The 22,099-nt window shown below is 36.0% G+C and overlaps 1 protein-coding gene across 1 annotated transcript in view; it reads left to right on the forward strand.

The window, feature by feature from the left end:
* The window catches only part of AHI1 (Abelson helper integration site 1), an 88,509-nt gene that overhangs the window by 21,048 nt on the left and 45,362 nt on the right, over positions 1-22,099 (forward strand). Inside the window, 6 exon segments of the mRNA XM_008945537.1 lie at positions 833-1,062; positions 2,494-2,597; positions 3,189-3,307; positions 6,215-6,345; positions 7,615-7,755; positions 9,777-9,979. Of these exon segments, the coding sequence (XP_008943785.1) occupies positions 833-1,062; positions 2,494-2,597; positions 3,189-3,307; positions 6,215-6,345; positions 7,615-7,755; positions 9,777-9,979 (928 nt within the window).

Raw genomic sequence — 22,099 nt, forward strand, 5'->3', positions numbered from 1 at the left:
GTTGCAAGTTAACTGCAATAAGAAGGGATTGCAATTTTGTAATGAACTCACCTCAGAATAAGCTTCAGTAGCCACAAGAAGTGTAGTCACATGACCTGGAAAAGTGGCACTCAATTAACTAAATTCCATATTGTAACTGAGCACTCTCTGAAATGTCCCGCCCACCTGTATTTCGTGATCGAGGTACTATTCCGTTCTTTATGGAATCATCTTTGAGGAAAGCTAAATAACAGAAGTGTATAGATTCAGAGAAAAAAACTCTTCCTTGGAAATATCTGATCTTAGAGCTAAGGGTGGTGAAGGATAGGAAACAGATTAGTAGTAGGAACTGAAAGAAGACATCCAAAACATCCATGAGATCACAGTCACTGTGTGGTAGGTAATAGTTCTTTTAAAATGTTCTGGGGTTTTCTTTATATTTAGTTGTCCTAAATGTCCTTTTCTACTGGTTTTGTTTGTTTGGTCATTTGTTTTTTTTTTTTTAAATGAGTGATACCCCAGAAGGCCTTAACTCCTCAAGGGAAGAAACCAATCCATCCCATGGAACTCTGTGTATTTTAAAATGTGCAAAATACCCATTAAATGATTAGGTAGGCATGAATTTACTTTGAAGACAGAGTACTATGCAAAGGAGTAAATAGATCTTAATTGTTGTTAGGAAGTACCATATTAAAGGATGAAATATAGGTGGAACCTATTGGTAGAATAAACAGATGGCATTGAGTATTTGCAAGCATTAACTTCTAGAACCACTAGTACAAAATATGGCACAAGTTACACCTGTGTATGTGATTTCTTTGTACAGTAGATATCCTAACATCTTTCCTTTTAGAATGTGGAAAATAGAAATGCAGTCAGCATCTGCAGTGAGAGTTTTCCCTCATCCTTCATTTGTTTACACTGCAAAGTACCACCCAGTTGCTGACTCCTTGGTTGTGACAGGATGTTATGACTCAGTGATTAGAGTCTGGAAAGCAAATGTAAAAGAAATCCATGGGCAACTGCTGCAGGAGCTTGACGGTCACAAAAGTTTCATCAACACGCTTTGTTTTGATACAGAAGGTATGTACTTAGTATTATTTTCTCAAATAGGCTTCTGTTCAGTTGAACACCAGCTTGAGTGTTAATAGTTTCCTTTATTTCACAGAGGCAGAGTGAAATGCTAGAGTAGAATAGTTTTAGCTATGTTTGCAATTAATATCTTAGTATGATGCCTTTTTTGGATGAACAGAGTCCATGGTATAAACTGAGAATAATCAGAAAAGCTGTGTGGAAAGAACAAACAAACGTATAGTGATCAGGTAACTATTATTATGACTCAGTGATTAGAATCTGGAATGCAAATGTAAAAGAAATCCATGGATAAATTTTGGTCATAGTTTAGTTTTCATTGTCCCTACAACTAGCTATTATTAGTTAGCTAATGTTTTGTGCCTGTTGTGGCAAAACTTAGCAGAACATAAGGCGTGGATGCTACTGTTCAAAGGAGATAAATGCATCAGGATGCAGGTGGAAAGCCTAGTAGTAAGTGTAGAGAGGTAAGTTGAAAAAAGGCAGATTTGGTTAGAATTCTTCCATGTGGGAGAATTATGTACTAACTTAACAGCAGAAGCAGGAAATTTGAAACCAGCTTCTAGAGAGCTCTCGGGACAGAACAGGAGAGTGCACGATCAACACAGTAGCAAAGACAGCTCCTCCACATAGCCATTCAAAGTTGCCAACTCAATACAAAGATAAAGAAAAGTAGTTAGATTGTGAGAATTTTAATTCTATGCTGAAGAACTGGGAAGGTGATGAACTTTTCAACATTGACAGAGAAGATAAAAAAATGAGAGAAAAGGACAGAGATTTGCCCACTGTGAATAATGTAAACTGGTAGATTACAGGTGGAAGTGAGCAAGAAGGATGTACTAACATACACTAGTGGAAGGTGGGAACTGTTGAAGATGAGTGAATGAATAAGATACTGGGAAGTGCTTGACTTCTTCTGGTATTGGTGACATCATTAGTAATTAGGTGGTTCATTTTCTGAAGTATTCACTGGAATAGATATTACAAAGATGGAAGAGCTGCATTTTTATAAAGAAAAAGTATTTGGGATTAGCTTATGAACAACTGTTGGAAAACAGTATTTTTTCTTGTTGAAGATGACCCCAGTGATTGTGAATTAGACTATCATATGAAGCTCATTGAGCTATAAATGATAATTTTTTGTTGGTTCTAGAATATGGGTGAAAATGGAAAAACTTAGAAGACTATTGAGCACCCCAGTATCTGGCTTAGGTGGTGAATCCAATTTTATGATATTAACTTACGTCACGCAGTATGAGCAAAATGTATTTGCATTGAGTATATCACAGCAAAAGAGAGGAAAGTCTTGGTGTTTGCCTATTCACAAAAATAATAGAAAAATGTTGGTTGTTGTTCATATATCCTTTTCTGTATTAGTTCTTTTGTGTGGAATTCTCCTACTTAGAAGATACTATTTCACAGGGCTCCACATGTTCTCAGGGGATAGTTCAGGACTGATAATAGTTTGGAATACATCTGTTGAAGGAAGTTCTCAGCACCTGTTTCAGCACTGGACAATAAACAAGGTATACAGGTTTCTTAAACTAGAATTGGAATTTTCATGTGAAGTGTCCAAATCTAGTAATTTGATCTGAATTCAAGTTTTTTGTACATTAACTTTTGTTTAGCTGAAGCCATGTATTTTCTTAAAATAACAGTAGAAAAGGGCTGATACGGCATGCTTAACACGGACTTAAAATATTTAATTGCTTTGCAACTTCAATTTTTTTGTATATAAAACATGAAAGTGCTTGAGGTTTAATTATGTTATAGTACCAGATAAATGCTAATGCATTAGGTTTGTTCTCTAGAGACAACAATAAAATAGACCACAGGGTTTACAAGTCGTAACTTAGAGGCCTAATGTTCAGTCAGCATTTCTGTCATCAGTGGTGTTTCAGAAGTTCATAGTCACAGCAAAGTCTTCCTCGTGGTTGTGAAAAGTTGTTTGCCTATGATATAATGCCTTAATGTAGGAACAAACTTTGTCCTTAACCATATAGAATTGAGTAGGCAGGAAAAGAGTGAAGCAGGAAAAAAATAAATATTAATGTGTAAAATCATGAGGTTTTAAACACCCAGTTATAATTTTTTTTTTTTCCCCCTTCTTTCTGTAGGAAATAAAAGAAAATGATATTAAAGGAACACCAATAAGTCATTTGGAGGTGCATCCAAATGGAAGGCGTTTATTAATCCATGCCAAAGACAGTACCCTGAGAATCATGGATCTCAGAATGTAAGTAAGAGTTTTGGTGACAAGTGCATATTTCTTTTTGGTTTTAAAATTTTCTTGGGGAAATGAAGTACCATGAAACTATTAAATGTATAGTTGTGGAGAAGAAAGATGTCCTAATAATCAAGGATAGCAATATTAGGGTTAGGAAATGGTTTCAAAACACTGTTGTATTACAGACTTTTTGTGTGATATTGGGCAATTTTTTTAGAACAGAATATCCAGAAATTACTAGATTACTTGGGAGCTTAAGGTGACATGAAGAAGACACTTGTCTCCTAAAGACTGAATTCACTTTTAAAAATGTAGTCTGGGTGTGAAAATAACTTTGAAACTATAACATTGGCTAGTGCGTTAGTTTCTCATTGTTACAACTCTGGGAAGAATATTTTAATGTAGAATGGAATGAAGGTTGTCATCATAAATACTAAAAAATGCAGCGATGTACATATTGTGGTACAGTAAGCAGGCTATTAGATTTTTGACTTAGTTTTTTTGACTTTATCATTTTTAATAGTCGAAGATGATGGGTTTTATTGTAGTTTATTATTAAAGAAAGGGATCACAGAGTCATTGGAGTCATTGAGGTTGGAGAGTATTCAGTCTAACCCAAATAATCAAAGCATGAAAGCACGTTACTGAGACCTTCAGTTTATGTCCATTTCCTCTTGTCCTTTCACTGAGTGGAAGTGAGAAGAGTCTAACTCCGATCAGTTGCACACAGCGATAAGAGGCACCTGAACGTTCCTTTCTAGAAAGTCACGTTGAAGATATGAATGCTCTTTTTAAATGATTCATGAGCTTGATTTCATGAGTTTCCTTCCTCCCCTCACCACACAGAAAATCAAAGGTCTCTGCTATTCTAAATGAAATTACCTGGGGGAAATAACTTTATGCCCTTATAGCATGAGAAACTATGTTCTTTTATAACATACTTCTGTACATATATATTCTCACTCAGGAACTCTCACTCTTAAATAATATATTGGGTTGGATGTTTGAACTGGCTGAAGACTTTCCAGTCTTGAAGTGCACTCTTCATCTTTTACTGTAAATGATGAATAATAATCATGCTAGAAAGCTAAACTATGCACTCAGTCACAGGATGAAATCAGTGGGAACCTGTACTGTTTGAAGTACGTCGTGTTCTTCTATTACTGCCATTCCTAAAAAGTGCACGTTTAGTCCGAGAGAGAAAAATGGACATGCATATTAATCTCTAAGAAAGGGTTAATATAGTGTGCAATTTCACAATTATTTTAAGCCAGTTTATCCATAGGACACACATTTTCCTCTTATCTCCCACACCTTTGGCCATGTATTCCTGAGTTTCCTTTTTATCAGCTCTGGAGATCTTTTGACGCAGGGTTACTCAGATCAGTGGACTGATCCGACTTAAAATCAGCTTACAAATACAAATGATTAATTTTCATTTTAGCCAACTATCTGATCTAACTCATCTGATAGCTGCCCAACTACTGGAGAAGAAATGAGGGAGAGCCTGGGAAAATAAGGGTGGAGAGGACAGCAGCAGGACTGCTGCTTTGACCGCAGCCCACAGTTTGATTGGCTTAAGCCTATCAATAAACCACAGGGTCAGATACCCAGCAATGATAATTTTACATGTCAGCATTAACTGTTCATTCCCTGCATGAGAAAAGAGGGGGTGGAGGTCACAGATCAACACAATTCACTTTGATTGACAGCTAGTTGTTCTTAACTTTCCTCTTTCAACTTGCTTTTTTTATCTTTTTGGATAATGTTGCTGTCCTGTCACTCAGGTATGTGAAGAGGGATTTGGTTTTGGTTCAGACCTTAGGGTTTCATATGCAGGTTAGTTTTACATCTTGCAGAGCTCCTCTACATGATACCTCAGAGATGCTATCTTCCTTATTCATATGGCTAAAATTCTTATTTGGGCTACTGTGATCTTGCACTGTGATCATTAAAGCATCCTTTTCTTTTGCCAAAGAGAGTTGTATCTAGGCGATATTTATTCAGAGTGTTGTTAAAAATAAGTTTCCTGCCATATTAACTCACCTGCACTTCTCCCAGTGCACCTCCATGGTTTCTGCAATAATCCATTTTAAAAATCACTTTCTTCTGTTTTTTGAGGGCTCTTGTGGCCTCTTGCCATTATGCTTGCCTTGAGTTCTCTATTGTAGTATTAATGATGTATTAGTCTTCATTTTGAACTTGCATATCTGTTTCCAAGATGTACTTCATATTTGAGAGAGCCTCTTACAAGATGGCTTGGGCTTCTCTGAATGCTTTTATAGATTTTCTCCTACTTGATGCCTACAAACTGTTTGACTGTAGTTCATTAGTAGGTCATACTATGCTGACCATTAGTGTTTCACTGAAAACAGATTAGGATACCTAAGTTGTAAAATAAAATTATTAATGTTAATAGTAAATCAGTACTGGTGTCTGAAATTTGTTGATTCTGCTTCTGGTTTTGTAACCAAAGGAATCATTAGTCTGAAGAGCTGAAGAGAGCTGCTGGATAATTTTAAGCACTGCTGGGATGTAGTTAAGCTCAGGAAGCATAATAACTTTTTTTTGGCAGAGCTTGGAGCAATAGTGCCAAATTCCCCATTTTTTGTAAAGCCTAGGATCAAGAAGATGCAAAGTACTGCATCTATATCCATTCTCTAGATCTCAGTATTTCCATTTTCCACTGAAAGACAGGACTGTACACTTTCATCTATAATATCAGGTGCATTATGAAAGCCAGAGAAAAGAAAGGGTAAACATTGTACTCTGCAAAAGGTGGGTACTTCTTTATCTGCTTGGGATGAAGGATGTATTGATCTTTCTGAAGAACAGAGGGGCGACCTGATATAGAGAAAGTGAGATTGCTTATTCTGAAAGTATCTGCTACATTTGCAAACTCTTCTTTATCTTTAGCTTGGCTACAAAGAAATACATAGGTGCTACAAATTACAGAGAAAAGATTCACAGCACCTTAACACCGTGTGGTACGTTCCTATTTTCTGGAAGTGAAGATGGAAAGGCTTATGTTTGGAATCCAGAAACAGGTAACTAATTATTTTATGGTCTTAAGCCAGGTTGTCAAGGCTGAGGGGGAAAGGGTTTTTGTAAGCTTTATTGAAACACATTTGATATGGAATAAAACTTCAGTAAGATGTTATTAAATCCTGAAGCCTTGGCTCTACCTCTTAAATGTTATTAATCTCTTAAGATTTAATTCTCTAAAGGAAATTAATAGGCAGAAGTAGCATTTGTAATATAGAGTAGGAATGGAGAACCTGAAGCTCAGAGTTTTGCATACTGTAGTTCTTTATATGTGGATGAGGGGGAATGCACAAAAACATTTTATGTCAGAGTCTCTGCTGGTTTTTTTTTGATTTGGGAAGCAGGATTTGTTTCCCAAGGGTGGTCAGAGATTCTGAATACTTTTGGCTTTTGGAATATAGGGTTACTTCATTAATTATTTCCTAAACAGAGTAGTTTCAGAATAGCTACCAAAATCTTCTGGGGAAAAAAAGTTAAGCAAATGTAATACGAAGAGTTTCCATCTTTCTTGTTCGTTGAGGTAAAATGGACAAAAATAACAGTAGAAGGTAGCAGAATACACTTTTTGGTTTTGGTGGTGTTATATTCTGTCTCCCTTATGATCTAAATAAATTTTACAAAGGAAGAAGTAACTATTTGAGAACTTGTAGCTAACCAACAGTTCTGTTCTGAATTTCTTTCCACATCTCCAAGTATATTAGCTTACATTTATGCTGCTACCTAATTCATCTGAAAACTTTAAAAAAGAATAGAAGGAGGGAGGAACTTTATTAGTATGTTTTCACCAGGCTTTGACTCTTGCTTACACGCTATGCTTGGGTTCATAATGCCATATGCCGAAGAGGTGATTTTATTTACTTATTTAATAATTTTGTGCTCAACTTTTTTTTTTTTGCCAGTATTATATAATTGAAATCCACAACTAAGATAGCTATCTCTGGCAAAAATGCAGGCATAAACAAATACCGTGGAACGCCACCTTTCCAGAACTTGCTTATCAGAACAAGAGAACTCGGCTAACCTGATGCGTCCTCTAGGGTTTCGTGCAGCTGTTGCAACAGCACTCACTTTTCTCACTTATTGAATAACTTAAAAGCATGCAATATGTTTTGTCTTATGCCAAATAGTACTTTTCAATAAGGAAATGGACTGAAGTGTATTTATTTACCGTGGCTGTTGCTGCACCATGCTAATACAAGAGTTAACCAATTGTGATTTTGCTATCCCATAGATGTTTCCATGGTATTAATAAACATATTTTACTTCTGTAGGAGATCAGGTGGCTATATATTCTGAACTCTCCTTTACGTCTCCACTTCGTGATGTTGCCTTTCATCCACATGAACACATGGTGTCATTTTGTGCCTTTGGTCAAAACCAGCCAATACTTGTCTACATTTATGATTACAAAGGTACAGTACAAATTTTCTTGATACACATCTGAAACTATGTTATTTTAGAGGTGATTTGGTAGTATTTGTAGTTCTTTTGAAGGAAGACGAAGAGAGTTATTTGATGATAATACATACTTTTATCTTGGAAGATAGCAAAACCAAACTGGAAATGATGCTGGGCAACCTGCTCTGTGCGACCCCTGCTTTGAACAGGGGCGTTGGCCTAGCCAGTCGACAGAGGTCCCTTGCAAACTCAAGTGTAAATATGTGACTGTTTGTCATCTTGTCTGACTTTTAAAGCACTTTATCATATATAGGTAGTATTATACAAATATTTAAAATCCCCTTTTCTATATCAAGGTGGATTTTTGCAGCCAGAAAACACTATAATTCTGAAAGTTAATGAATAGCGTAATAGAAATCTCAGTATTTTTTGCTGGCTACATGAGAAAATAATGTTGAGAACCTGCGTACAAATGAACGAGAGATTATATATTGTTTAAATAAGCAGGTATTATGTCTCAGGTGTGATTATGTGAGAGGGATGTTTACTCATCATGTTATATTGAAGAGAAGATAATGAGGAATGCTAACTTTGAATTGTTTATATACAAAATAAAATTCAGACTGTCCTTTGCAGGCTTTGCTGATAGTTGTGGTTTTGTGGTTAGCTTTAGCACTGTCATTGTTTCACATGTCATGTTGCATCTAGACAGCATGTAATGTTAACGTGAGTTATGCTATAAATTTTGCATATCTGTAACAGATTTTTGTTTGAATTATATTTGCAGTGAACACAGATTTATAAAGCTAATCCTTTCTTTACACATTTTCTTTTTAAATACTGTGCAGTAATGAGATTACTCATATCAGTTCTCACAGTTCAGGTTATTTGTCCATTGAACTGGTTGACTTTTACAGGAAAATAAATTGGAATGACTTGACAATCAATATTCAGTGCTAAACTTCAACCCAGTAAGATAGCTGCATTCTAGTGAGCGTTTGAAAATTTTTCATGGGGAGGGTTTCTTTAAATTTTTTTGACTGCTCAGCAGTCAGAAAGCTAATAGGGTAGAACTGAAAAAAAATAATGTATGTGTATATTTAGAGACCCCACAGATATCACACTGGTAGTTATTTGTGTCGTCTGACTGCTTAACTAAGCCACTGGTGACAGAAAGATTTTTGCATAGGTTGTGGTCTTTTCTACATTGTCTGTTACTAACTTTTTGTTCCTTTTTTGGTTAAAAGTGCACACACTACTTTCAGAAGATAGTCTTACTGCCATGGTGTTGAAAGAGTTAATCATACAGGAATACTAATTTTAGTCACTAACATAGTTTTAAAGACTCCAACACTTACATGTATTACACACAGCAACAGTTTTATGAATAACCTGGACTCATGAAGAATTCTTTTAACCTTCTGTAGCTTGAGACCACAGGATGAAATATTGCGCAAGTCAAACGATTTGTTTAAATGATAGCAAGCACAACCTTCATCAGAAGTGCCCTAGTCCAGAGTAGGCTACCTCCTAAGAATGTCTCCTGTGCCTGTATATACGTGTAGCAACTTCTGAAATTTTATCCAAGAATAATAAGCTCGCTTGAACTAGACTGGAAAAAACATAAAATGTACATAGTAAAATAGCTGACTTGAACTCAGTGCAAGCTCTGTAACTTTCTTCCCTTTGAAAGATTTCTTTCTTTCTCCCTACACCCCAGTATTTCTGCATGGAGAAAACTATTGTTTGTAAGTAATAGAAAAATACCAGTTCTGTGTGAGAGGTTACTGAACACAGGTAATGGAAGAGTTAGGGAGAAATGGGGTACTATGTAGAAAAATTAATGTAATTTTCAGGTTTTCCCTATAGCACTATTAGTACAGATTCTGATGGTGTTTGTTCAGACAAACATCATCCTGTTGGTGACAACGACAAACATGACATGGCTGGCAAAATGTCATCAATCATTCAATTTTTTTTTTTCTATGGCAATATAAGGCTTCACCTGACATATTAATATTGGTTATTTCTACAGTTGCACAACAGGAAGCTGAACTTGTAAAAGATCTCAGTTCATCACTTACCACAGCTGCACCAAGAGGGCCACAGTTCTTTAGCAGTTTTTCTGAAGTTCCTGTGAAAAAAAGTTCAGTGATGTCTCCAGCAGATCAGTTTGTCAGTGTTGCAAGAGCATCAATGAGAATGCAGAAGGTGAAACAAAAACTTGATTCTGTTGTGGTAAGTTGAATTTAATTAATTTCCAGAAGTATATAGTCTTCTCAGCCAGAGTTCATGCTCTGGGTCTGGTATGTGACAATGCACATGTCTCTCACTAATATTAATGTACCTGTAAGTAGCTTTTTAGAAGAGATACATCACATAAAAAAAGTTATTTTTGTTTATGAAGTATTGATTTCAAGACATATTTTTGTCAGTGCCATTGCCATTCATCTCATTTACTCCATAGACCATGATGGCTGAGCTTTAGATTTTTTTTTTTTTTTCCTATTCACCATTAGGTGAATATAACCTAACGTTACCATTATAAATGGCAGGGCTTTTGTAGCAGGGGTACTGCAGAGCTGACCTCTGGGGGAGGAGATCATGGACTGCCCTCCACTTGTGCAAAGTCATTTACAGCCAGCTGTGCAACAGACAGTAATGTACAACTGAAATTGAGCACGTGGCACCTCTGTGAGAAACATGTTTAAGAAAGGTCAGGAGCTACTAGGGACAGGAGATGCCAGAGCAGAGGAGGCAATGCCAAGGAAAACATGTCAGGAGGTACAAGTGGAGATACAGGAGCAGGCATGCGAGGAGGCACAAAAGAAGACACAGAAGGAGGCACAAAGGTGATGCAGGAGACAAAAAACAAGGCAGAAATGGAGATAACAGATGAGATAACGGAGTAGGCATGATGGGAAAGACAGGAAGTGTGTGAGGGCACACAGGAGGAGGCACACCTCCGAAGGGACTGCAACCTATGGAGGAATTCGCCCTGGAGAGGTACAGTCCCCAAGGGGTTTTTGGCTGGTGGAGGACCCACGCTAAAGCAGTTGAAAGGAGGAAGAGACAAGGAGAGGCAGAAAGAACAAGCCGTCGTGCACTGACCCCTCTCTCCTGCATCACCCGTCACCTTGCCAAAGACACCGAGTGTCACAGAATGGCAAAGACAAGGAGGCTGGTGACTAGAGAGGAGAGAGAAATGTCTGAAGCTAAGCTGAGATAGATAGGGAGGGAAAGTGCTTGCTTTGGGTGTTTGACTATTTGTCTTGTTTCTCAGCACCTGAATCATTAATTAAAGCTTTGGTAGCTGGCAATAAATTTAATTATATGAAATTCCTCAACTTGAGACAATTTTACATGAGATAAGAATGCAGAATATTCCTCAGTAGTACTGTGCTGTTATAATTACTGTTCACAATGATGTAAACTGCATTTGGTTTGTTCTTACTATTTTTCGTTTTTAAGTATTCTTGAGTACATATAGACTTTTTCTTTTTTAATGAAGTTTTAGGTTTTGCATTCCTGAGTAATGAAGCACAAAAGAAAAGGATGAGTAGATGAAAGCTATTGTTGATGAGGACGCTGTAGCTACTTGTCATGCATTAGAGGTTTTACTTTGGATTAGATCTAGTCTGATTCACTCCATGGACATCCCCATTAGGCCTGTGAAACTATCCAGAAGAAAGCAGTCCCACAGTGCTTTGCTTTCTAGGCTGTGAGCTTCCAGCGGATCCTTACCGCGCTGTAGACTGCATGCATAATGGTAGCATGTTGCTATTGCATTCACAATTACATGTGGCCTCACAAAGGGAAGTAAGACTTGTTTCTGTGTTCTGCTTATTTTGTCCCCGCCAAGTTGTATTTCAGTTGGAGAGAAGCACAATCTGGAGAGAATGGAGCAGGTAACCTTGTGTCTGGGACAAGTACTGCAGGAAGACATTCCAGCATATTTTTAGTCTTCTGGGTGTCTTGTCATCTGAGGAAGAAAACAAAGCTAATGAATTTCTGTGAATCTTTATGATTGAAACTGTTTAGTCCCTGGTGAGCCAGGGGTCACACAGTCAGCTGTGGAAGATAAATATGGTTTAGCAGAATCATATAGTGGTTCCATGGAACCATGTAGCTAGATGAAATAGATAAGCCAACAAAACTGTGTTTGAGAGAATAACTTTCAGCCACTAGAGTTTTGTAACCCTAGATTGCTATTGCTCAATGATGCAGTCTGATGTCTGTCACATAGCAGTGATGGTTATAAAAACTGAGTGTGCTTCTTTGCAGAGCTTTCTGAACCACTCAGGTAGTGGAGGAGATTTCTTTTCGTTGGAAGGACTCTTAATACTCAGCTTTTCAGCCATACAATATGAGACTCCAGGGGGCAGTGATACCTCCTTTCCAAGCAGGGATAGGATCATATCTTGCATATGGCTCCAGTATTGCCCGCCTGCATTATCAGAGATTCTGGACAGCGCCAGAATACAACAAATACATTAGCACTAAAACTTAAAATTTCTACTGATTTCTAAGTGGGGATTACAGATTTGGACGTATATGCATTTACATGCCTGCAACTCCCCTTTTCACGTGAAAAAAATCTGCATGTATGTAGGTGCAGGCTTTGCTGGAAGGCTTGTTAGAATGCGTACTCGCGTATGTGCTTTGCTAAAGTGTTTGTTGATGTAGCCCTCATGAAATTTGCCACTCGGCCACATATTTGAGAATGTGCTAATACTTTGGGGTACAGACAAGTGAAAATGAAGAAAGCAGTCTTTATTAAGCCACATGTAGGATGGCAGGTTGCCCTGTGATAGGGTTGGAATATAAAAATCTAAATGAGAACGCAGTGTTATCTTGTATGTATTTGATGGGAAAAATAAAAGAAAGCTGGGAATTGTATGGGCTTTGTAGCAGACTTTGGGTGGTGTTCGCATGCCAGTGTCTTGTCACAGACACATAGGGATTACCATGTTGAGACAAGTGTGTTGGTAGCATATCTTCTAGACAGTAAACCTGGCATGAGGTCGTGCCTGGGGTCATGTTTTATGAGGCAAAGGTACTGGAGCCTCCAAACAGCAGATCTGCCAACCCAGGGGTCTCTGGGTTCAATGTCTGTGAACTCGACAGCAGTAACTGCTGGATGTAAAATTAACTTGTAAGTGCAAAGTTTGGAGGTCTGTGACTTAGATATATGATTTGGAAATGTAATGTGATTACATTAAAATTTGGTTTAGGCTAGACAGAAATAGAGAATCTTCTGATCCTATATGATCTCAGGGGTTTTGTGTTGTGACCTGTAGAATGTAAGAGTATTCTTTCATATATAGAGACATACTTAGAAGTATTTGAGTTTCTTAATTTTTTTTTTTTTTTGGGTCCTCTGAGTGTATTTATTACTATGCCAGGATTCATTAAGGGAGTAGGTGGTAGGAGAGAATCCAGAAGCTTATACCTCAGGTTGCATCAAATATACTGAACTTTATTCATTAAGCTGTATGACTATAAAGTATGGTCATATATGATGTTTTGGTGTAGTATACATCAAATAATATACTGTGTAGTTATTCCAGATGGTCTCCTTTTAGAATTTGCTTGAAATGCAAAATATATCTTGTTGTGTGAAAACAGAAGAGAATTTAAAGCCACTGCTTACCAGAAAAAACATGCAACCTTTTTAGTGAACACATAAACATGATAATGATAACTATCTCAGCCATCAAGTAAATGAAGCTGGAAACTTGTCCTTTCTTCTGCAACAAAGGCTTAGTGTTAGAGATGGATGACAAACTGGTATGCATTCTTTTTTTTTTTTTTATGCTACTGTTGTCAGTCTTGTAATAATTGTCCTCTGGGTCATCTTGGTTTTGGTAGATTCTGGAAAGCCATGCTTGGCTTCTGGGTTTTAATGCAGATTGGGAAGAGTTGAATTCGTCGGTAATTTACTACAGGTTCTACCTGGAGATGGAAAACTGGTGGACTGAGGACTCTTGTTAAGACCTTGCCAATTCTGTGAATGTTTTTTGCCAACTGTAAGGTGATGCTGCAATGTCTCTGCAGGCTGAAATAGCTTTTTTCACTTGATCATGCCTGCAGTGTAAATTTTTAATCTACAAATTCTCAGAGGAGGTATTGATATTCTATAATCTTATCCATCATATATGCAGGAAATGTGGAGTATTTTTAAAACCCTTTTCATTGAATAAGTTCATAGAATAGTCTTAAATTTCTCTTTTTCCAAAGAAGACTTGCATAATTAATAGGAAGGAATTTTTTTTTTTTTTCTATACTGTGCATACCATAGTTGGAAAAAAAAGCACTTAATTTTATTTCTTACTAAAAACTAAACTAGAGCTGAATAGTTTTTAGGAATCTATAAGTAAAATGCATTCCAAAATAAATATGAGGAGGATGCTGGTGTGTTTTCACTTAGGAAATCCAGGATGAGCCCATATATTCAACAGTGGAATTATTTCTGAAAAATAATATAGTAAAATAAGAAATTCGAACAAGAGTAACGCAAGTGCCAAAAGTTACTGAAGAGCTTGAATGTAACAAGGTTAAGTAAGTTAGAGCTCCTCAGTGCTTCAGGTTGTGTATGTGGAGTTTGTGAGAGGAAAGTTGTGACAGTAATGTATGAAATCTTGAACAGGATTGGGGAAAAAAAATGTTTCTCACAGCCAAAGCTGGGATGTGAACTGAAGTTACATGCACAGAGTGCTTTGGAGACCAGAAAGGGTACACGTGTTCACAGAAATTTTGGGCAAAGTCATGAAGGAGAAATTCAGCAAAAGCTACTGGCCCAAAGAACCCCTGTTCCTGCCAGCAGATGCTCAAGAAGTTCCTAAACTGTTGAAGGATATAAGTGGAAGGGCCCATAGTAGAAAGGTTGCTTTAAACTTGTGTACTTTATTTGTTACAGCTTGCTGTTGAAAAATGTGAGGATGTATCTTTGATCTAACTCTGCATAGTTATTTTTATGTTCTGGAGTATAGATATAAAAGTTATATTGACATGTATGTGACATCATCATGTTATTTGAGTGGGTTGTGTGGTAATTCTCTGTAAGAGTTACCAGGATTCTTTTCATTTCATCAGATTACAATAATCTGATTATAATCATAATCAGAAAATTTTAAAAATCATTGAAGTCCAATTGAATTGCAAAATGCTTATTAAGGTTATTTTTCTTCCAGTTTTGTTTTTATAGCAATTTCAAGTCAGATCCATATAGCCAACTGTATCATAGGTTTGGGGTTTTGTTTATTAATTATCACATTAGTGGAGAGCATCCTGTAACCTAGGCAGTAGTTTTTCTGATGGCCTGTGCCATACGTTGCACTGGAATTAGGGCTTTTAAATTAAACAGGTGCTTTGTACTTTGCTGTGTAATTTTTCTTATTTCTCTTCCAACATATCTCTTCAAGGATGCTAGGAAATGCCTTTTTTTTTTTTTTTTATTTTAGGAAATTCTGTTGCAGTTATTTTAGATATAGCTATTCCCAGCTGCAGACTCAGAAGGATGCATTTTATAAGCCATAGTGGAACCACTTCTGGATGTGAAATCCTGTAAACCTGTACATTTTGTTTATTGGATAAAAAAAATTCTTATAAACCTTTTCTCCATTTGCCAAGCAAATGCTGTTGAATCATTGTGATTGCATAAAGTGATTGTTGGTATCAAATGGCTGAAGTATTACTAGAAGCTTTACATAAGTAAAATCCTTAGTAGCATATGAAAGTTTTGCCAGAATTTTACTTTGTATGTCTGTAAGAAATAGTTAGTTATAAAGTTTTGGAAATGTTAATGAATTTTCCATGTCAGTTCATTAAATTTGACAGTTTTAATTGTGTTGCCTGTGTTAGAAAAAGGTGAACAAATAGCAATTTTTCTTTTTTTTTTTTTCCTCTGGTTTGGTTTCATTTTTCCCCTCTGTAAAATCTTACAAAGCAGGCTAGGTTGTTAAAATCTGTAACATTTTCGTATGTTAGAATGTTCTTTGCATACTAAGAATTTTTTTTCTAGGAATTCCTCATTTTTAGCAAACATCAGATGAATTTTAAAACAACACAGACAAAGGAGAAGTAAAGAGAAGAAAATTGTCTGTATTTTGTACATGAAAGAACTTTGGCACAGATGTAACGAGTAATTTCAGAAACTATCCTCCTACTGATCTGCATGGATTTACTGCAGTTAGTTACTCTGCAGTAGTTGCTAGTATTCCCTCACTTCCCCAGTGAATAAAATAAACTAGCTAAAATATCTTGCTTTTACTTGTTAAGTAAAGGTCATTATCCAGGTAGTTATCGTAGAAATAGGTAGAGTGTTTTTTGTGCACCTTCCAGATCAGCAGCAGTGCAGCCTGAGCTTGCTCCAGAATAAAGTGTGATACCAGACCTCTGAAAGTCTCAACTAGAAACATAGCTAACACGGAGTGTTAAGAGACTGAATTGGCTCTTTATGGTAAGACTGCTTTCAATTATCTGGTTATGGGAATATTTATTCAATTCCCTGAATAGGTAATTTAGTTACATTAAGGACATTTTCCTCTCTCCAAGCTTCTATTTAGTGTTAACAATAGGTGTAAGAAATTTATGTTTAAAACTGTTTCTCTACTATTTCTTCATAATTTTAATTATAAAATTCAATAAGGAATTGTGATCTTCTTTTGTTGGATACACCAATTCCTGTTATCATAGCTAGTCATTCTGTGAATATGTTTTTTAAATCTGAATGCTTTCAGCCTTTTACTCCAGTGCAGTGACCTCTATGAATCCAGTAATCAGGGCAGTAGTACTTACATGGCAAGAGTCTTTAGTTTGTGCTGTAAGCTCAAGACACCTGTTTTTAATTCTTGGTTGCTATGTGCTGATACTACTATTTAGAGGTCTGAAGTAGAAATAATAAACTGCAGTCAGCTCTGACACAAGATTTTTTTTTTTTTTTTCCCCCACTACTGAACATTTTCACCATTCTGTTTTACTCAGTGGTTTATGTTTTATATAAAAGATATGTTAGACGCAAGAAATGGATTGCATTCACTTTTTAGTATAAAACTATATCATAATTTTTTTGAGGGTAAAATAAGATGGTGTTAAACATTTTTAATTTATGTGGATTTTACTGATTGGTCCTTTAGTTTTATTTCCAGTTTTACCAATTTAGTTTCCTTGCTATAAATATTCGTACAGTGTTAAGGAGAAGTTAATCTTTGTTTTCTCTGTGCTTGACAAAGTAAATGGGGATGCTCATGCTGGTAAAATCCAGCAAATTATATCTCCTACTGCCAGCTGTCTTATTGTCACCAAGCTGTGGAGAAAGGAGCTTTTTTAAAGAACTTTTTATGACAGAAATACTATAAATGTGCACTGAGTCAGTTATTTTAATAACATTGTTGACAACTGTTTTATTAATGATTGTTGGGGCTGTGATAGTTTCTTGCAACAATGCCGGGTGCAGACGGGAGGATACACCATGGCTCAAATACTGAGATACTGTAAGAGAGTTAAAGAAGGATATCCCAGATTAAACCTCTAAGAATTTTTTAATTGTTTCACACAAACCTTTTAATTTTGTTAGCTGAGGAAAGCGATTTGGTTTACATTCAAATAAAATATATAGAAAACGTGTGTATCTTTGCATCCCCAAGTGCTGCTTATTCTGGGTAAATCTAGTCAGTTTTCTTTTTACCTTTCCATCTTTATGGGTTTTGGTTGAGTGTTTTTTTTGGTGTGTGTTTGTGTTTTTTTTGGTTGGTTGAGTTTTTTTTTACTATCTACCCAAAAAGAATTTTATATATGATTGGAAGAGTCTAGAGTCTAAACAAATACTTGGGGAGGGATTGTGGGTGGGGGAAGAGGTTACCAATGTCTGAGTGGTTACGTTACCTGAAACTGTATACTATATTTAGAGTCATGTCCTAATGTCTTTTACCAGCAGGCACAGAGGAATAGGTTTCTACGTGTATTTGAGAAGATGTGAGTCAGGATTTTTGGTGTCTGTTTTCCATAGTAGGAAGAGAAATAAAATTGTAGGAAAAGTATCTTTGGGTGTATTTTGTATGCAATATGGGTTATATCTCTTTTTCATTAGCACAAAAAAGAAGACATTTTTAAAATTGAACTACTAAAGTAATGGGGTTTTTAAAAAATTTGTGTTCATAAGTTCTTTGATAGCAAGAATAATAATGAGCCAAAGAAGAGGTCACAGTTTACATAGTAAGATACTTGGATCTTACTGGTAAGCAAGATCAATCTACTTTTTACTGTTGTTGTTGATGCCATTGGCCAGTTCTGCTAAAATGTGTTTATCTAGATATGTTCTTAAGCTGAAATGGCAGTGTACTTCATGGCTGAGTGTGCCTACACAGCTTGTTGCATAACTACGGCTGTATTTTATTGTTTTGAGTCTTACAAGTAATTTGGGTTTCCTTGTGGCTTAAAGAAAGAAGCTTACTATTCCAAATGTTTCTAGCAATTTCAATTTCTTCTAGACATATTTTATTTTTTTTTTTAAAGAAAAAAGAAAAAAAGCTTTTGTGATAAGCCTGTAATTGAAATGCCAGAACTTTCTGGCAGAACTAAAGCATCAAATAAATAGAATTGCTGTGTGATGAAGAATACTATCTGTAGACTATATCTAAACTGTAGGATCAAGCAACTTCTTGTAGCTTCCGTTTTCATACGTATGTCCTGGTGACTTCTGGACTTCTATGAGGGAAAAACAGTGAAGCACCCAAGTTACGAGGGAGATCTGTTGCCATCTAGACAAGTTCACGATCTGGATAATTAGAGTAAGAGAACTGTAGGGAGCATCAGGAGAGGACACTTGCTTCAGACAAGCAAAACAAATGTGTTTCAGTTTTGTGTATGTGTAATGGGATGGTATCTTATTTTAGCTGTCTATGGTTTTCCCATTTAGTCTAGAAGTTACTTCAGAGCAGAATAGATCAGTCTCTAAGTGACTGCAGGACAGCTACAGCAATAGAATCCCAGCCTTCACTGGGGTTCCTCTGACACTACTGTCATAGAAATGATTGCATTTTTGCATAGATCTAAACTTAATTCGAACTTATACTGCAAATTTAAAACCTGTAGTACTGTACTCCTAGTTTAAGTGTTATTACCTATGTATTTTTTTCTAGCTCTGAGAAAAACAGCAGAATTTCTGCTTTGTTCTTCAGTTGCAATTTTCAGCTTTTAATTTCTGCAGAATCATGGTTTAATAGTGTTTTTAAACTGTCGTTTAAAAAAAAAGTGTCTTAGAGGCCTGAAGTTTCAAAAGGGAAGCCTAAAACTAGAGGAGTGAGGTAATGTAGAACTGGCCAACTTTATTTGACTTGCATATATATACACATGAAAATGCCCATTATATTGATTGCAAAGGCCATAAAATTGCATTCTTGGGGCGGGGGGGGGAGGGAAAAGAGAAATTATTATTGTCAGCTTGTCAAGTCTTGCAGTATTTTGTTTTTTGTCTCATGCAATTCACTTTTAATGTGAAAACTAGTTCCACTGAAAATGTATATTTGCATAATTTGCATAGAGTTGCCTTAACACAAAAAAGAAAATGCAAATCAACTTTGTTTAAACTTAGCAAAAATTATGTAGGTATCCTTTTTCGCTACGAAAACTTCATGAATGTTATAACTCATAGTTTTACTCAATTTAGGATAGTAGTAAACTGTGTCTTTGATAAAGCTGTGGTTTGTGCATGAAGCAAGAGGAGCCTGTTGTGAAAAATAAGTAGATTGATGGTTGGCTATCTTAGCCAACTTTACTCGTTGTTGTAAAGGTATTTAGCAATGCTTTCCCACAGCATGCATTTCAAAAAAAAAGATTGCTTCACTCTGTTCTGTAGGTAGTCTTATGTCTGTCTGTTGTAGAAGAATTTATTATTCTTTGTAGGACAGTGTACTTCACCTGGGATACACTTCTGCTGAGTCATTAGTCCTCACTTATTAGCTGAGTGGTTCCTCCTGTTACAAAGTTGTGGGGTTTTTGGCCTCTCTGGGCCTTTCAGAGATCTAAATAATACTTAAGGGCTAGTGGCAGAAGGTCATTAAAACTCTGATTTTGTGTTTACTTTGGATGGGTAGTTTCACCTATGATGAGCTTCACTGTCATTAAGGGGAAGAATGAATCACTCCTGTAAGACTGCTTAAACTTAAAACTTTGGTTTTGATATCTCTTTTATAAAAATGGGTTTTCTCCTGGCCTTAAGGACTTGAAGAGGAAGGAAGAGTTGTAAGATAGAACTTATATTGCATTTTAAAAAGGCCAATTTTCTTAAATCTTCAGCAGTGTACATTCAGTCTTGTAATGTGCATGTCTGTTGAGTTTAGTTTCAAAGCATGTTATTTGGCATGTATAAGGAGAGTATTTGGGTAATACAGCAGGAAAATACAGAAGTGAATTAAATGCTATCTGGGAATAATTTGTATATAGAATTCCATAGCTCTTATGTAATTCATTCAAGCACCACAATCAAGACCAGTTTCCCCTGATACTTTTTTCCCTCCAGGATGAACCAGGGAAGTGTGTGTTAAATGCTAGTTTTGAGCGATTTGCTCTGCTATGTTTAGTTAGATTTCCAAAGACTGATACGTTCAACCTGTCATTCTCTGGTAGTGTCTGAAACCAACTTTTTGATAACAACTTTGAAAGAAAAATTCCATGAGAGTACTTGGCTGGAAAACAGATTTGCATCATTGATAGTGTAGTGTGAAGTCAGCAAGAAATTCATGCAAAGGGGAGATCTTCTTACTGGTCTTACTGCAGAAAGGCTCTCCCTAGAGCTAACCATAGGTAAAGCAGGTGAAACATGGTGAAGATGAGCTCGACACCTCTGCAGAACAAATTGTTTTTCTGTGTTTGAGTGAACACATAAGCTAATGGCTCTTCACCATATTTGTCTGTATCAGAGAAAACTGTATATTGATGAAAATTAGTCACTTGCGTATGTAAATGTAAGAAAAGCAGGTTGGTTTTGTTGGTGTTCAGAAAAACAGGCCTCTCCATTCTGCTTACATGTCACAGCAACTATTTATTAATATTCTGTTAATTTAAACCAGCTAGATTTTACTGCAGTATACAATTTTTTTTTTTTTTTTTTTTTTTTTTTTTTTAAATCGTGTTCAGTGGTTGACCAGATTTTCTGTCTTGGTTTTCTTTCTGTTTGGTTTTGGAGTATACTAGTTACAGTTGCATGCAGTTACTGAGGGAGCACTTGAGTAGTAAAAGACAGATTTTATTATAAACTTCTTCCAGTAGTATTAAAACCATAATGGTAAAAAAAAAAAAAAAAAAAAAAAACAAATAGGTTAAGATGAAAGTCTAATGTAGTAATACAAAGGAGGTGGTAGCAGATATCTTCTGCTTTTCCCAAGAAAGGCTGGACTGATGATCCCTGAGGTCCCCTCCAACCTGGTATTCTGTGATTATGTGGCCCAGTTAGGTTACTCAATACACATTTTTAGTGCTATATTATCTGCCAAAATAATTTGCATTACTGAAACCTGTTGAATTGTTTAATGTTTATTGCATGATGGAAGTAGTAGTTATGTAATTGTATCACTTCTGGAAATAAACCACGAATTCACTTTGTTTTAGCTGTCTTCTTCCTTTAAACAGAATTTACAAGCCCGTAGACTAAAAATTTGCAAAAATTCTTTGTTCTCTTTTGGCCCACAACTGAAATTTAAGGGTCTGATCTAGAGTTTACTGAGACCAAAGAAGTGCTCCACTGAGTGTGGGCTTTTGGGTATGTCTAACAAACAGTAAGATTCTCGAGTTGGATCAGGTAAAAAAGATGTAGGATTGTCATAATACATTTTTACGTAGACTGTCAAGAGTAAAATTTGGGAAAGGTTTTTGCTTTGCGATAGCTGTCTGAATATCTAGAATCTTCATAGCAAACCAAATTTTGACTACGTTATCTTTGTTCCTTTGGAAGTTTGGACTGCAGATATTTTTTTTGTGTAGCTTACAGAAAGAAAGTGTCTGGTGTTTTGGTCTTAGAACGCTTTATTGATTTGCAGAAATCTGTTCCATGTTAGGTCTGATTTAAGATTGACTATTTTTTTTCTTGTTCTAATGTTGAGTAATCTCTTCATAGATATAGTGTAGTTTGTGTACTCGAAATTAAGAAGCTGGTTTACATCTATAAGTTTAGCACCATATATAAGTGAAATTTTATTTTTATACTTGAAACAAGATGTGAATTCAAACAGTTGTGTTGTGTTCTTTGACCTGCTTGAGAGTTTGTGTTCTTATGTAAACATACAATGCAATTCATAACTGCCAATAATTTTTCAAAGTCCCCAAATATTCTAAAAATAACTAAAAAAAAAAAAAAGGCTG

This window comes from Merops nubicus, unplaced genomic scaffold (genome assembly GCF_000691845.1).
Source record: "Merops nubicus isolate BGI_N331 unplaced genomic scaffold, ASM69184v1 scaffold6038, whole genome shotgun sequence".
Taxonomy (NCBI): Eukaryota; Metazoa; Chordata; class Aves; order Coraciiformes; family Meropidae; genus Merops; species Merops nubicus.